Here is a 14,944-nt window from a genome sequence, read left to right as displayed (position 1 = left end):
ACAGAAGGGGCATTTTCTCTGGTTCTCTGGTTTGACTTAAGGTCAATGTGGGCTTTATGTGGCCCATGATGTAATATGAGTTTGACATCCCTGATTTAAGGTATTGATGTTCACATCTTAATAGGTCAAAGGGCTGGGCAGCAATTTACACCTCTCAGTAAAGGGCATCTTGTTAGTGAAAATCAACTTGAAAACAAAAATAAAATCTGACAAGCTTGACTTGAATGTAAAAGAGAAACTCATCACAGAAAAATTATTCAAACACAGACCAGAAAGGGGAAATCCAGTCGTCTTGCTCCTTTTAGAGTTGCTACAGCGGATCATCTGCCTCCATCTCATCCTGTCCCAGCATCTTCTTCTATCACACCAACAGTCTGCATGTCCTGCTTCACTACATCCATGAATCTTCTCTACAGGCTTCCCCCTTTCCTCCTGCCTGGCAGCTTCATATGTAGCATCCTTTTTCCAGTACATCCGCCATTCCTTCTCTGCAAACCATATCAGGCTTACCTCTCTAACTTCGTGTCCAAACCATCTTAGCCTGAGTCGTCCCTCTGATGTACTCATGTGTAATCTTGTCCTTTGGATGGTGCTTAAAGACCAATGCAGCTGGTTAACCTCTTAAGCCCCAACGCCCCCTGATACGGGGGCAAAAGGCAGGAGATCAGTTAGGCTTGGGGTTTAAGAGGTTAAAGGAGTTTGTACCCTAACCTGCTGCACATTCTTTCCAGCTTGATCTCTCTGCCTAGCCAATCAACACCTTCCTTAGCATCCAGCCTTACATACAAAGCCTTTTCCTTTGCCATCACTCACTTCTGTATGCCCAGCCTCTCAATACTCTGAAATCACAAATATAAAGACTACTTTTAATAGAAAAACCTTTTTTTTTCTAAACTTTTCTCTAATTGTTGAGTGGGAATGGAAGTGGCCTCAAACATGAGCTCACTTCCACGTTCGTTATAACAACGTAGCCAAACATCCCATGACATCATTTGTATGCGACACAAATGTTGTGGATGCCAAGGTGGTGTTATACCTGCCTCTCGGTGTGTGACTTTTCATGAGACTCTGTACAGCTATTTTCCTCGTTGCCGAGTGTCACAAAGGGCGGTTTTGATTTTCGTGAAGGAGAAAGTCTTATGACTCATCAGGTGACGCCACTGGTTAGCCAATTTGTGGCATGCAGTCTGTTGACATCACATTTTTGGATTTGCTTGGATCTTTGTGCCAGGTACTATGACCTAATCGAAAACCTAATGGACTTAATGGAGTTGTGCCGAGCTGACCCAAGTCAGTGCTAAAAGGGCTAATAGAGAGTCAAACAGGGCATGAAACAGGGTCTCTTGGCTGATAAACCTGCACCTTTTTACATGACCAGCCTTGCATCTTTGGTTTATAAAATGAGATTATTATTGGTGCTATTGTTATTAGGCAATGATGATTACCTGCAGAACGAGCAGCACACTCGTTATGATATAGTTTAGTAAGTTATATAGGGAGATATTATGTAAGGAGCAGATACGGCACTCCATGAATGCTGCAAATCTATGGCAAAGATGATGGATGCCCCGCTCCTGCCGCAGAGATCCTGACAACAACCAAACGAATCATATCATAGTGGATCGAATAATTCAAAGTTTCGCCGCATGCTGTCCAGATATTAGCTGTGCATATGACTATCCATATCGGGTCAGTGGCACGTTTCACTAGTTTGGTTATATGAGCACTTTGGTTGGTGATAAACACATGGACTATATAAAAGAAGGACGTAGCCACCGTGATGTTGCCCGTTATGAATACTTGAGCTTGGTGATTTGAAGGTGGATGTGACTATGAAGCTGCACGCTTCGCGAGCGCACCCTGACAAATAAATACCAGTCCATTTCCATCATGCAAACAACTTTAAAACTTTTAAGACATGTAATTTTACAGGCGTGTGACGCCCCAGCTGCAGCAGCCTGTCCTGCATTATGCATTCCCTTGTTTGTCCCTTTGTTTTGCCTTGCAGGCTCCTGGTAATCAGTGCAGCTGGGAGCACCTGGCTGGTCTCTGTAGCACATTTATGAGCTGGCTGTCACAATATTTCCTCTCCATTCACCGTGCACCTTTTATTTGAGGTTTTATACAAAACTCCACCCTACAGTTAACATTCAAGCACTCCTGACGACTTACACACCTAATAAAATTGTAGTTTTTGCCTCTTTTTAGTTAACAAATTTGCATTGAACTGTGTCTCTGCCATTACTTTTCATGGCTCATGAGTTGGACCATGACAAGGGGGTAATAAAAACATGTTTTTATCTCAGCTGGATTTTAAAATAAGACTTCAGTTTGATGAGGAGTGGCTAAGATAAACTCTAGTGGCTTCAATGCGCAGCCAGAAAGTTTCTCAGTAAAGTATGAGACTGAAAATGAGAATTTAATTGTGGTATTTTTGTTTTGTGCCTCTTCGCTTTAATGCATCAAGTTGAAAGCTGCTCTGTCGAGTCTGCATCAGGCCCAGCATTTTGGAGTCTGGGTGGTATAATTCAGCTCACAGCTGAAGGCAAACTTAATTCACTCAGTAGTAGTTTGGCTGATCGTGCTTAGCTGGTGCTGCGCTGAAATTTTAATGAGGTGATTAACCCCCGAGGGCAAGCGTTCGTCCGTATCAAACATGCTTGATATTTGCAGCGCCTCGCCGATGGTGTCACTCTGGCCAATGAAATTTCAGTACGTTCTGTCACCGGTCCTCCACTGGAGTGATGTGGAAAGTTTAATAAGCCGCTATTTCTAATTTAGTGAGTGACCACAAAGCAGAAAGAGCCAAATAAAGTTTTACTCCTCGTCTGTTATCTCTTTCCCACTCGCCTGCTTTTAAATAAATTGCCACCTTTAGTTTCACCTCGTTAGTAAGCATCAGGCTTAAATGCTTTTTAAACTTGCTTTGTGAGAGATTTCATCTACACTGAATTATTGCTGAGCAGCAATCCAAGCCTAGCACAGAACATGAGTGTTTTTGATGTGTTCTTGATTCTCTGGTATTAAATCACACAGGTAAAAAAAACCCACTCCAGCCTAATGTGTCTGTGCATTTGTTTTCAAAAGGGTAATTAGAACAGATCCAGTGGGACAGTCAGTCCAGAACTTTAAGGACCAAATTGGTCAAAATGCAGAATTTTTAAATTTTTAACCAGCAGATAACAGGAAAAAGGGACGAGAGAGATTAGTTTGATTTGCCCATATGAACCCATGTTTGCAGCTGTGGCCTTGCTTCATAAAAAATAACAGATTATAAAAATGTAATTGCAGTTCAAGAAGCAAACTAAACGTCTACGCCTACACCGAAACATCCAGATCTGTTGGGATCTTCTGTATGTGGAATTTGCATGTTTTTCTTGTGCCTAAATGAGTTTCCTTCAGATACTACCAGTTCCTCCCACTGTCCAAAGGCATGCATGTTAGGTGAACTGGAAAATGGATGTACTGCAGATCTTTCTTGTTTTCTCACATGCCAGTTACCAGAGTTTGCCTGAGTATGCTCCTAAAGGTATAGACTGACCAAGTCACCAGGATCCATCTGTGCACTGTATACAGATGCATGAAATCCACTGCCGTCCCATCCAGCAGCTGCTGAGATATTTCAGTTTGAATCAAAGACTGAAACATCCACTACAGGGAGCGTTCTCCCACACGTGTGCCCAAATTTGAACATTATTAAACTAAGATTGAAATTTCAGTCCCATGCAGCCCTCTGCATGAGAAAATTACATCTGCACCCCATCTTATTATGGCAAGCATACCAACTTTCAGCTATCAGTTGGAGGGAGATTGTTGGACTAAATGGTGGGGCGAGCGTGTGTGTGCGTGTGTGTTGGAACATTAAACAGTGCAGAGGTGTATTTCAGAGGGGGAAAAAAGTCCCACGGGACAATAATAACCTTAATAATTAGTTTTCAGCTCAAACTTGCCGTCTATGCTGCTCACAAATGAACAATGTAAAAAAAAAAATCCTAAAAAAACAGTAATATTCCAGCAGCTGGGGCACCAAAATAATACCAGAAAATAACAGAAAATAACTTTCCCATGAAAATACGGTTATTTTCAGTAATGAAAATACACTTTGTTGCCCTAATTTTACATGGGATTTTGCCTTTTTCAAGTGCTTTTAAACATTAAATTAGGAACAATTTAATGTGATTAAACAATGAAATTACTTATAAACTGAATGAATGCGGCAATATGAATAATAATACTTAAATGTATAGAAACATACAGCTAACAGTTGGTTTAAATAATAATGGATTGCATTCATATAGCGCTTTATGAGAACCTCAAAGCGCTTTACAATTCCACTTTATAATTCCCCTCTGGCCATCACCACTAGGTGGTAGGTGAAGTGTCTTGCCCAAGGACACAACGACCGAGAGTGTGCGAGCCGGGGCTCGAAGCGGCAACCTTCTGATTACAAGGCGAACTGCCAACTCTTGAGCCACGATTGCCCTACTAAATATGCATATGTACAGACAGATACATTTAAAAAACAAAGAAATTATGTTTTATTACATTTACAGTGATTTTACGTTAATTTACATTTGAAATGTGAAATAACAGTCTCTTTATGTAAATTTAATGATATTCTAGAAGAACAGTACAAAACTGTAAAATACACAGTAAAATACTTTTATATTACAATTTTTTTTTACAGTGTGTGTTTTTACTTCATATGTAATCAAACTGTATTTAACTCACTCACTGACTCAAATGAACAGGCTTCTTACTCCCATGTTCTTTTACTTCCTAACAAATTCTATATGATCTTAATGGTGTGTATTATTATGCTAATGTTGCATTATTTTGGCAATATTTTATCCAGTCATCCCAATAAAGACCACTGAATTCAGTTCAATTTAAATACTTACAGAGTTACACTAAGCAGACATGCATGTGCACAATACCTGTAAAGCTGCAAGGTGTAAGTCTCATTAATAATCTCTAACAGGCAGGTGTTAAATTAAAGGATAGATATGGACATAGGTGGGGAAAATCTCCAATCTTTGTGGTGTTGAGATGTAAAAACAAAAACTAAATGTGAAGACTAAAATAAAAGGTTCAAGCTAATCTTTTTTTCATAAGGAGCTGGTTTTGAAGCTTCTCCTTTTATCTGGAGACTTTTTGGGCAGTGTGAGAATGAAAGCAAAAGTGTGTGTCAGCCATGCGTTCTGGTCGTCGTATGGCTTCACACCTCTGCAGGGCAGTGAGCTGTCTTTGGTTGCAGCAGCAGTTTGGTCCACAGAATCAAAACAGCTGAAGCAGATTCATCATGGATCCACCACTCACAGTAAAACTGGCCATGAGTAAGCTCGAGTGAATACGTTTATCCTGATTTGATGAGCCTGGGCATGCAGATTTTTAGTGCATGAGTCCGTGAAGATGAGTGGTCAAGCCTACCGTTAAAGAGCAAAGTCTGCATGGTGTAAAGCCACGGTGGAATGATTTGCTCCGATTTCAAAAAAAAAAAAAAACATGAACAGAGATATGGTGGCGGCAAAAGCACAAACTGACAAAATTTAGCATTTTGCATGTTTGCTTGACTGCTCATGGCATATTTATCATGTTCATGACTTACACATGTGTGTCAAATTTGGTCTTCACTTCTGTCTGCAAACTGTAAAACGGTAAGCACAGATGAAACCTTAATGCTATCATTGTTTGAAAGACACATTAACATTGCTACATTGGTACCGAGTCAGAGGCTTCTAAAACTATTTAAGGAGACTGTGACAGAACAGAGGAGAGAAAAGTCTGACCTATTACTGCATCCTGGTTCGGGCTCTTCACCGTGGATCCATTTTCACTGTCAGATCTTCTGTTCATCATCTGCATCTTTGTATTTTTGAAGAAAAATAAAAACAAAGATATTAAAACTTTATACATTTGTACATTAAGCAGTTTTTCATTGCATGTTTCTTTTAGAAAACACTGCATACATTTCCACTGAAATCACTGAGCTCACACCATGTTAGACGAACCAACTCAATGAGTGAAACTAAAGACATGTAATCTTCTCCTTCTAATAGAACATGGTCTCTGACTCTGGATGGCATTACTTTGGTCTGCAGCAGCATGATGAGTAACCTTGGTGTCATTTTTGATCAGGATGCATCCTTCAGCTTGTGCATTTAACAAATAGGTTGCTTTCTTTTATCTGCATAGTGCTGTCAAAATCAGAAGCGTCCTGTCTCAGAGTGAAGCTGAAAAGCTAATCCATGCATCTGCTACTTATAGCCTGGACTCGTTATCTGAAAGCTCCCTAAAAACAGTCAGTTGATCCAAAATAAAAGTAAGAAACTTAATTCAAGCTCAGCATGTGGCTAAAACAAGCCCTTACACAGGGCACTTGTGACAAGAAAGTACAGTACACATGTTTTACCTGCCTCTTATTTCTTAAAAAATATTTTTCTTGTAAATTTTTTTAATTGGTCTTCAGCAATCGTTCTTCAGGCTTTCCAAGGAAGAGCTTTAAATGTCGTTCAAGAAGCCTGGAGAACTATTCCTGAAGACTACTTAATGAAATGACAAAAAATCTGCCTGAGAGAGTTCAAACTGTGATGAAGAATAACGGTGGTCAGACCAAATATTGATTTATTTATTTTTTATTAGTATAAGTTTCAGTTTCTAAAGTGTTTCCCTCTCGGTTTCTCCTTCATGTGTTTAGGTTTCATTTTTTGATGGACCATCCTGCATTTGGGTCCTTCCCAGAAAGTTTGGAGGAATGGTTTGTGGATTTGAACTGAAGTCTAGCTCATTTATTAAAACAGCTGAGAATCAAGTACTGAACAAAATCTGGCTTTTGATCAGCGCATACTGATGTTGTATTTTAACTGACTGGGCACTCCTATAGCATTATTTTTTTATTCTGCAGGGCTGACCTATAGATTTCCTCAGATGCCTTGAGACTGCAGCCAAATGCGCTCTGCTGTCATTGGCACTGCAGTCGCACTAAAAAAGAAAGAAAATGGTTGGAAAACCTTACTGCACATGTTGTAAAGGGGTGTATTTTCAAAATCCTACTCAAACAGCTATTGTTAGTAAAATAAAAATTTAGAAGAAGTGTTTGGGTTAAGATCTTGTATTTAACCAAAGCTATTACAGTCTCCAAGTCCTCACAGAAAATGACTTGCTCCTTAATCAGACTAATGCTACCACTATACCTCCACCCTCCTCGTGCTGACTTTTTTTGGTTTTTACACTTTTTTATAAAGCAAAGAAGGATTCCAACAAAATGAAGCAACAGCTGAATGTTGTATCAGTATTTCAGAATTCACCTCTCATCCATTTCTTCATTTTTTCCCGGACATTAAAGGTACAGTTCTTGCTGCTGTGATGCATCTCATGCTAATAAAATCACTGCCTGCTTGGATTAGTTAAGGATTAATTTACCTTCGGGTCCCCGATGATGTCAGCATGTCCTTGTATCTCACTCAGGGACATACCCGGGCAGGGCATTGAGATGCATGCCCGCACTGCATCGTGAGACTCTCTTCTCCCCACAGAGCTGAAAGAAAACAGTCTGTCAACACGCCACCACACACTGAAATCTTGTGATATTGACTCTCGATGCCCGGGGTGAGTCGGCTGATAAATGACCCCGCTATCTATTGAAACCTGGCTGTGAGCCTCTGTATGAACAGGTCTCAGGGCTAAGGAGGCTCATAAATGTGTCTGACCATTTGATAAAAAATGACCCGTGTCATCTGAATCAGGAAAGCTATGAATCAATTGTATATATGAAACTGTGAGAGGCAGTGAAGATCTCAAAAGTACAGTAATTAGTTTATTAAGCAGAGAAGAGTCAAAACGGGGTCTCTGCACCAATTTAAAGATCAAAATGAATGCTTTTGTGTATATGGTTGAATTTAAGTGAAAAAATGTGACAATGGTTTTTCGTATACGTCTTTTAATACTAATGTACTACTATACAAAATAAAGCAAAATACACCTATTTTGATTCACTTTGTATATTATTCAGCATCCTTATTGATGTAAACCTCAACAACAACAACAGACATATTTCTAACGTCCAGCTCAGGCAGTTTTAATGAAAATTGTGGCAGCTTGTTGTTTATGATTGGAAAGCAACTTCATTCGTTTCGATTTGGTGTCCTTAATTTGCAAAGCTTGAATTGATTAATATCTTTTCAGCAAGGTTGGTCATCAACTCCCTGCTGCACATGTGTGGCAGCTCATTGTTTTATAGAGTGTCAGATCTTTACTGTGGACAGCTGAAATGAAACATCTGTTATATACACACTGCAACTTAACAAAACACCAGCAAGGAAAACTACAGTGTTCTGTTTGCTGGTGTTTTTGCTTTTGTTAAGCTGGAGAGTGTTTGACCACTCAGGGCCATCGTAGTGATAACAATTCATTCAGCATTCAGCTGGTGAGTCTGTACGGAGAGCTGCACACTCCTTAATTTTGTGTGTGTGTGTGTTTTACTCCAACACATGAGTTAAAATTGTATTTAGAATGTGCAGACATAGAGAGTCTGGTAATTTAGTAATATTAGAATTTCAGAATAATTGTACTCCAGTTATTAATAATAAAGTGTGAGGGCAACACAAATTAAGGGGGAAAAAGCAATACTGAGAGATATTTTTAAGAAGACTTTTTGTAGATGGATGCTAAAACATGATCTTAGCCATATATATCTTAGTATATAGTATATATCTTATTAAACTACTATAGGAACAAAAATATTTCAGCCTGAAAGAGAAAGGCGGGGCTTTTTCTTCATTATGACAAGATAAGCCATTCCTGTTATATTTCTTTGAAGTCTGCCTAAAGGGCAAAGTCTCTGTGGACTAGTCTGTGCAATCACAAACACCAAAGCAGGTATATGGCTGTCGACATGAAGCCTCACATTCTCTATCACTGATCACTGCTTGTTAACAAAAAATGCTTATCAACTGAGGTGGGAAAATGCATGTTACCTACAGCAGATTTATTGGAAATCTAAGATAATTTCCATTTTTATGATTTTGTGACATGTGGGAAACCTGGAAAACATGACCTTTATCACTGATTTACCAGCTTTCTTACCAGTCTTTTCCATCACTTTTTCTTCTGTCTCTCTTCTTGTCAGACTTTGTCTGCTTTCCGCCCAGAAGCGATGAGATCTTTTGCTCCCTCTTGTCGTCTTTTCCTTTCGGTGGATCAACCTTTTTGCTGGGAGCAGGAAGCTTACTCTTACGAAAGCCGAACCAACTTGCTAAGCTTGATCCAGATTTTTGCTTCACCTCACTGGTTCGCTCTTGTTCCTGAGACTTGTGCAAGTTCTCCTCTATGCCGAGCATCACTTTCTCTTCAATTGTAGTTATGGTGCTTTGTCTCTCAGGCTCTTCAGAAACTGGCTCCCCGAAGGCGCTCGAAAACTGTTGCTCTATCTGAAGTCGCCTAGCCTGCTCACGCTGGAGTTTGAGACTTTGGAGTCTTTCACTGGAGGACCCCAGATGTAAAGGAACTGCTAGTCCCTCTTCAATCAAAAAGTTGTTTAAGAGGGATCGATTCATTGGACAGTGGTAGCTACTGGAGCAGCTCATACTTCCTGGGAGGACATCACCAAGAGAGTTCAAGGAGCTCCCTGAGTGTGTTTTGATCTGTGTGCGGACCTTTCCAGATCTGTTGAAGCTTGGTCTGTCCATATAGCGTGCACCAAAGCTCTGACTACGAGCTTTGGCCCCATTCATGCCCAGCACTGGTTTAAGAGGAGGTCTAGTAGAAACAGATACAGACCGTTTGAACAGCCAGCCTTCCTCGTCAAATCCCCAGTCTAGCATTACACCACTGTCTGACACAACAGGTTGGACAGAAGGCTCAGAATCTAGCGAGTTGCAACGGGTCTCAATCTTTCTGCGGGTGTTATCATGAGTGCTGGATTCATGTATTGTCTGGGGGTCACACGTGAAAGTCTGAAAGGTCTGGATGCTTTTTCCAGAAGGGTTCATATCGTCCTTGTTTTGCCTTCCGAAAATGAGGAAGGTATTTGCTTCTTGTCCAGCGATTGCCTCATGAGATTTGGCATTTACAGGAAGAGTCCTTTTTACGGCTCTTGAAGAGGAAGTCTGTGGATGGTAGTATGCATTAGAATATGCTGGTGGTAAGACTTCCGAGAGTTTTGGCTCACTGACACTCTGTTGGGATCTTTGCAAGACGCTCTGATTTGGCAATACAGAGGGAACGCCATTTTCAATATAGCTGATGGTAGCTCTGTCTGTAGATAACCGGACAGATTCTGAAGCTGATTGTGATTCTTGAACTACAACAGGAGGTATCATAGATGAATGGGTGTGGTACATTTTACCTTCAGCACCCATTTGTGGGGCTGCATGTTGACCATCTAGTATTGCACTGGATTGTTGAGGTTGTACGACTGAAGAAACCTGATGCATATGCAACTTGGTTGGGCCAGTCATTGAACTTTGAGCCTGCCCTGGAGATGTTTGATCTTTGGGAAAGCTGTCACTACTAGGTCTGAGAAGAAGAGAAGTAGTTCGACCTGGGGGTCGCGGCGGGGATAGGGATCTGAGTTCTGAGTCACAGTCATGGTCCTGACGTCGTTGTTTTCGTGGAGAGCATGGTAAGTTGTCATAGATACCATCTTCTGAAGAGTCATTGCTTGACTGAAGTCTGGCTATTTGTGATTTTGTGGGACTCTTTAAGCCATCACTGACCCCTGTAGACTTAAATATCTTTGAATGTTTCACGGGAGAAACAAGAGGTGAGCACTTTTGCATCTTCTCAAGAGACTTGGAACTTGATGATGCTGAATTATCCTCATCTTTCTCAGTTTTAGATAATGTGCTCTTGGTTGAACCATGGGCTTTATTTAAATTTGTCCTTTTGCTAGGGGCACTGCTCCCTGTAGGGTTAGGGCTGGGCTGTCCTTTGGGCCTTTGACCCTTGATAAGCTTTTGATGTAGAGGAGAATGTGTGTGCTTTTGTTGCTCTGGTCCTCCATCTGCACTCTTGCTCCGCAAAATAAAAGCCTTTCTTGCTGAGTCACAGAGTTGAGGTTTTGGTTTCCTCTGAGGAGATTCTGAGGCGGAATAGTCCTGGTGGTCACCGCCGGCTTGACTTATTGGGTCTCTGCGATGAGGAACTTCCATTGAGGAGCTGCGCTGCCTGGCTTCATTCATGCAGCACAGAGCTCTTGGTACAGTATGTTGAACTGATGAGCCAACATCACCTGTTCCCACTTCCACTTGTTTGGAGGACGCTCTTCCCTGTTGTCCTTTGACATAATCAAGCCTGGATTTACGGTCAGTGGATCTTTCCTGGTTATTGTTTCTGTCACTCAACTTTACGCCTTTATGTTTTTCTAGTGAATCTATCTTCATTTCCTCCAGATGTGTAAGGCTATCAGTTGGGCTCACACCAGGTTTAACTGTGGGGCCCTCCAGAAATAAGAAGTTGTCTGTGACAGGTGAAGGAAACAGACCAGAGTTCCCTGAAAGTTTCACAGGATCTACTTCAAATTCCTGAGTGACCTCCAACTTGTCCAAGCTTAGAAGTTCTTTTGCTGGCAGGTCACTGGATTCGCTGTTTGGTACTTTAGGCAATTCGTCATCCGCATCATCAGAGTCTACAATGGAAATCCTTGTTTCTGCCTTGAAAGGTTTACTTGTAGGGGCTACTTGCTTGGCTGTAGTCCCTCGCTGGGCAAACTTGACACCAAGTGAGTATATACCCTCGTTTGAGGTCATACAGTCTTTGCAGTGTGGTACAGATGGAAGGGAGGAAGTCCCCTTGGAGTTGGACATTTGAAGACGTTTCAGGCCTTTCAAAATGTGACCTTCCTTCCATCCCAGGTCTGTGTGCTCCAGAGCAGCGGAGTGATTGCTGGATACTGAACCAGTACTCATCCTTTTGTCTCGGCTTGAGGCACACTATGTATTAAAAGAGATATTTGCAATTACTGAAATAGCATTCATAATTAGCTTTTGCAAATTACATTTTTTTCAAACAAAAAAGAAGATGGATGGACGGTGAATGATACCAACCTGCTTTGAGTAGCCACGTCCCTCTGCCCAAGTGTGGGAGCCACTGGAATATTCACTGCAAGCGCTGGAGAGTGAAAGCTCACTGCCACTGCCGCTGCCACTGCTGCGTGGGCACGTTAGACTCAGCAGGCTGGGCCACCTTCCTGCAGGAATTCCTGCTTTTCCATTCCTTTGGACCTCCTGAAAAAGAAGATATCTTGCAGTTAATTTAAAGGTAGTATTTTTCTAGTGGGTGTGCTAGGATATTTTCTGATGTGTGCTGCTATTTTGTACTTTTCTTTACCTATCATTTCACCATTGTAAATAAGAATGTGCTCATAATGACTTAAAGTTCATTGAAATAAAGTTCACACTGGCACACTTCAACATTGTGTGGTGCAAACTGGTATTACACAAACGTGCAGCTTGGTCGTACTTTTTCAACACAAAGCATACTAGATGTATGGCTTTATATGTCCCTATGGCTTTATATGTCCCTATGGCATATAAAGCCATAGGGATGGTTTCTTCAAATTCCGCTGATAGGTTGATTTTAAAGGTTTAAAGCACAGCGATTTACAATAAGCACCTTATAAACACAATAAAGAGACAACTGCTCCGGTGAAAAATTCATCGTACATGTGGGGTATGGCTGAGTGGTGAAAGCACAAATGGAGGGCCTTTACTGCACCTCATTTACAGGACAGATCAGTTTGGCCAAATCTGAAGAAAAAAGTCAAACTAAGAAAAGTACTCCAATTGTTAAAAGTATACACACTGTCTTTGTTGGGCGTCTGGTAGTACAGGCACTGTTGCTTCCTCACCACCATTACCTGATACAAAAGACTGTCAACAAAAGCTGCAACGCCCACCAGTATAGACAGTAGTTACTCCCAATTCAGTTTTTCAAAAGAGACTTAGAATAAGTCAACAACGGAAAACATATACTGTCATAATAAAATAATTGCAAACATCATAAAATTAACCCACAAATATCACCCAAATCCCCCCTTTTTTTCATACCACAGCTGGCACATTGCCCGGGGAACCTGAAAAAAGTCTAAAAGGGACCTGGAATGGTTTGCCAGTTCCTGGATTCAGCACTGGGGTGGTCCCTCATGCACTATATGGACAAAACATTGAATACTATATGAAGTATGAATCCTGTAGGGTTGTTGTTCCGGGGTTGACCTGTCAAACATCTTTGAGAAGAGCGAAAATTCCCACAGCCACACTCCAAAAACTTGTAGACAGCTTTTCTAAAAGAGTGGAGCTGTTATATCTCCAAAGGGGTATATAACGTGTACGTGGCTTCCTTCTTTTGTCCATACTCTTTAACATTCAGCTGCTTCTCCAGTGAGCCTCCTGTCCTGTCTTGCTTTATTGTGAGGTTCTAGCACTCTGACTGGAACTGGTTCATTTGGGCTCAGAGAGCTCAGAGAGCCCAAATGACAGACAAAGACATTGATTGTAAAATGCATCCAAGATCAGAGAGTTGGAGTCCAATCGTGGTATGGAAGACTAGCTGGTGAGGCAGCTGGTCAGTTATTCATATATTCAATTCATTTGCAGCTAAAATTTTTGCAGTGGGGCTCCTGATGTTAACCTCCTAACAACTATCAGTTCACCTGTGATCCATCTACAGTTATAGGTTTGGGTTGAGATAACAGTCATGGAACTTTTCCTGTTTAAAAGCTTACCTTTTGGATGTTTTAAAGGAAAACTGTAACGGGAATGACAGATCCAACCACATACTGCACTTTAACACCCTTTATTAATTCCAGGTTGTCGTATTTACAACTCACGACTGTAGCTTTTCACCTGCGATCCACTATACTACAACAACAACAACACTCCTTAGGTCCCGGCACGTTTAATAGGGGAGGCATGATGAGCTAATTGACAAACCATGCCTCGCCACACTGTAATGTGGAAATGAAAGTGTAAGCATTCATTTGAAAGGTAAGATCTTCTAAAAACTGTCAGTGTGATTAAACTTAAACTCAACCCCGAACCCAACCCTCAGCAGGTCGCCAACTGCTGGGTGTTATAAGCTCATCCTCTGATTCACACTGGTGAACACAGTACGTGTTCATCCACCTAATTCGTGACATTATGTGTTTCTTGGACGGCCCTTCGCTCTCCATTTGTCTCCGTCACAGTCCTTAAAAGAATCAATATGCTGGATACACCGCTGTCTCTTTCCATCCAAAGGCTAATTGAAGAATGGGATGACATTTTCTACTCCTGCGGTCAGATGGCTCCTGTTTAAAAACGCTGAGTGTTTTCATCTTTCTCTAGTCTCACAGGTGCACCATGATCTCTGTGAGAGCTGCTGAATGAGACATTTTAAAACAATGCCTCTATTCTGACAAAGGGAGGCTATTAACTGTGCCAAGAGCCTCTTGGTGTCTCTGCTGTTCATTTATATTTCAGCTGCATAAAGACTAATGACTGTTAGATGAAGATGATGCCCCTGTGAGGGCTAAAAAGCTAGAAAATGAACCAAAATCAACATTCACATTATTCCACTGACTCATATCACTCTTGATATGAGTCCTTTGGTGATATTTCTGAAAGCAAGTTTTGTGCCTGTGCCAGATGTGCCTGCGTGATGAATGTTTGTCGCAAGGACAAAAATGCAATTTTGTAGAAAGAAAATTTCACAGAGCATTTTCCCTAAAAAGTCTCCAGCTAATGCAAAATGCTTGTATTAAAGGTTAAGAGAGATAGACATGGTTTGAAGGAAAGTTTTGAAAGCTTTAATAGAAACTGAATATTTTATCACGCAATTTATTTTGGAGTAAAATCCCCAGTTCCTTGTAATAACGGGCAACTTTTGAATGATTGGTTTACTGATACTGTCACGGTCCTGGGTCTTCTGACTCAGCGTTTTTAGTTCTTTGTGATGTTTGTATTAT

The 14,944-nt window shown here is 41.0% G+C and overlaps 1 protein-coding gene across 5 annotated transcripts in view; it reads right to left on the bottom strand.

The window, feature by feature from the left end:
• The window catches only part of LOC102195024 (nck-associated protein 5), a 100,058-nt gene that overhangs the window by 14,889 nt on the left and 70,225 nt on the right, over nucleotides 1-14,944 (bottom strand). For 4 of the 5 annotated variants that reach the window (XM_005736805.1, XM_005736806.1, XM_005736807.1 and 1 more), the window contains exons 8-11: nucleotides 12,045-12,224; nucleotides 9,085-11,930; nucleotides 7,423-7,537; nucleotides 5,790-5,865 (exon numbers count right to left, since the gene is read on the bottom strand). In XM_005736805.1, coding sequence (XP_005736862.1) covers nucleotides 5,790-5,865; nucleotides 7,423-7,537; nucleotides 9,085-11,930; nucleotides 12,045-12,224 — 3,217 coding nt within the window. Of the gene's footprint in view, nucleotides 1-5,608; nucleotides 5,648-5,789; nucleotides 5,866-7,422; nucleotides 7,538-9,084; nucleotides 11,931-12,044; nucleotides 12,225-14,944 lie in introns of all 5 variants that reach the window. The other variant, XM_005736809.1, reaches the window with a different exon arrangement.

The sequence above is a fragment of the Pundamilia nyererei genome, unplaced genomic scaffold (genome assembly GCF_000239375.1).
Source record: "Pundamilia nyererei isolate P.nyererei 1_Seehausen unplaced genomic scaffold, PunNye1.0 scaffold00071, whole genome shotgun sequence".
NCBI classification, from domain to species: Eukaryota; Metazoa; Chordata; class Actinopteri; order Cichliformes; family Cichlidae; genus Pundamilia; species Pundamilia nyererei.
The sequence above is the reverse complement of the archived record's forward strand: the minus strand, read 5'-3'. Positions and strand labels throughout refer to the sequence as shown.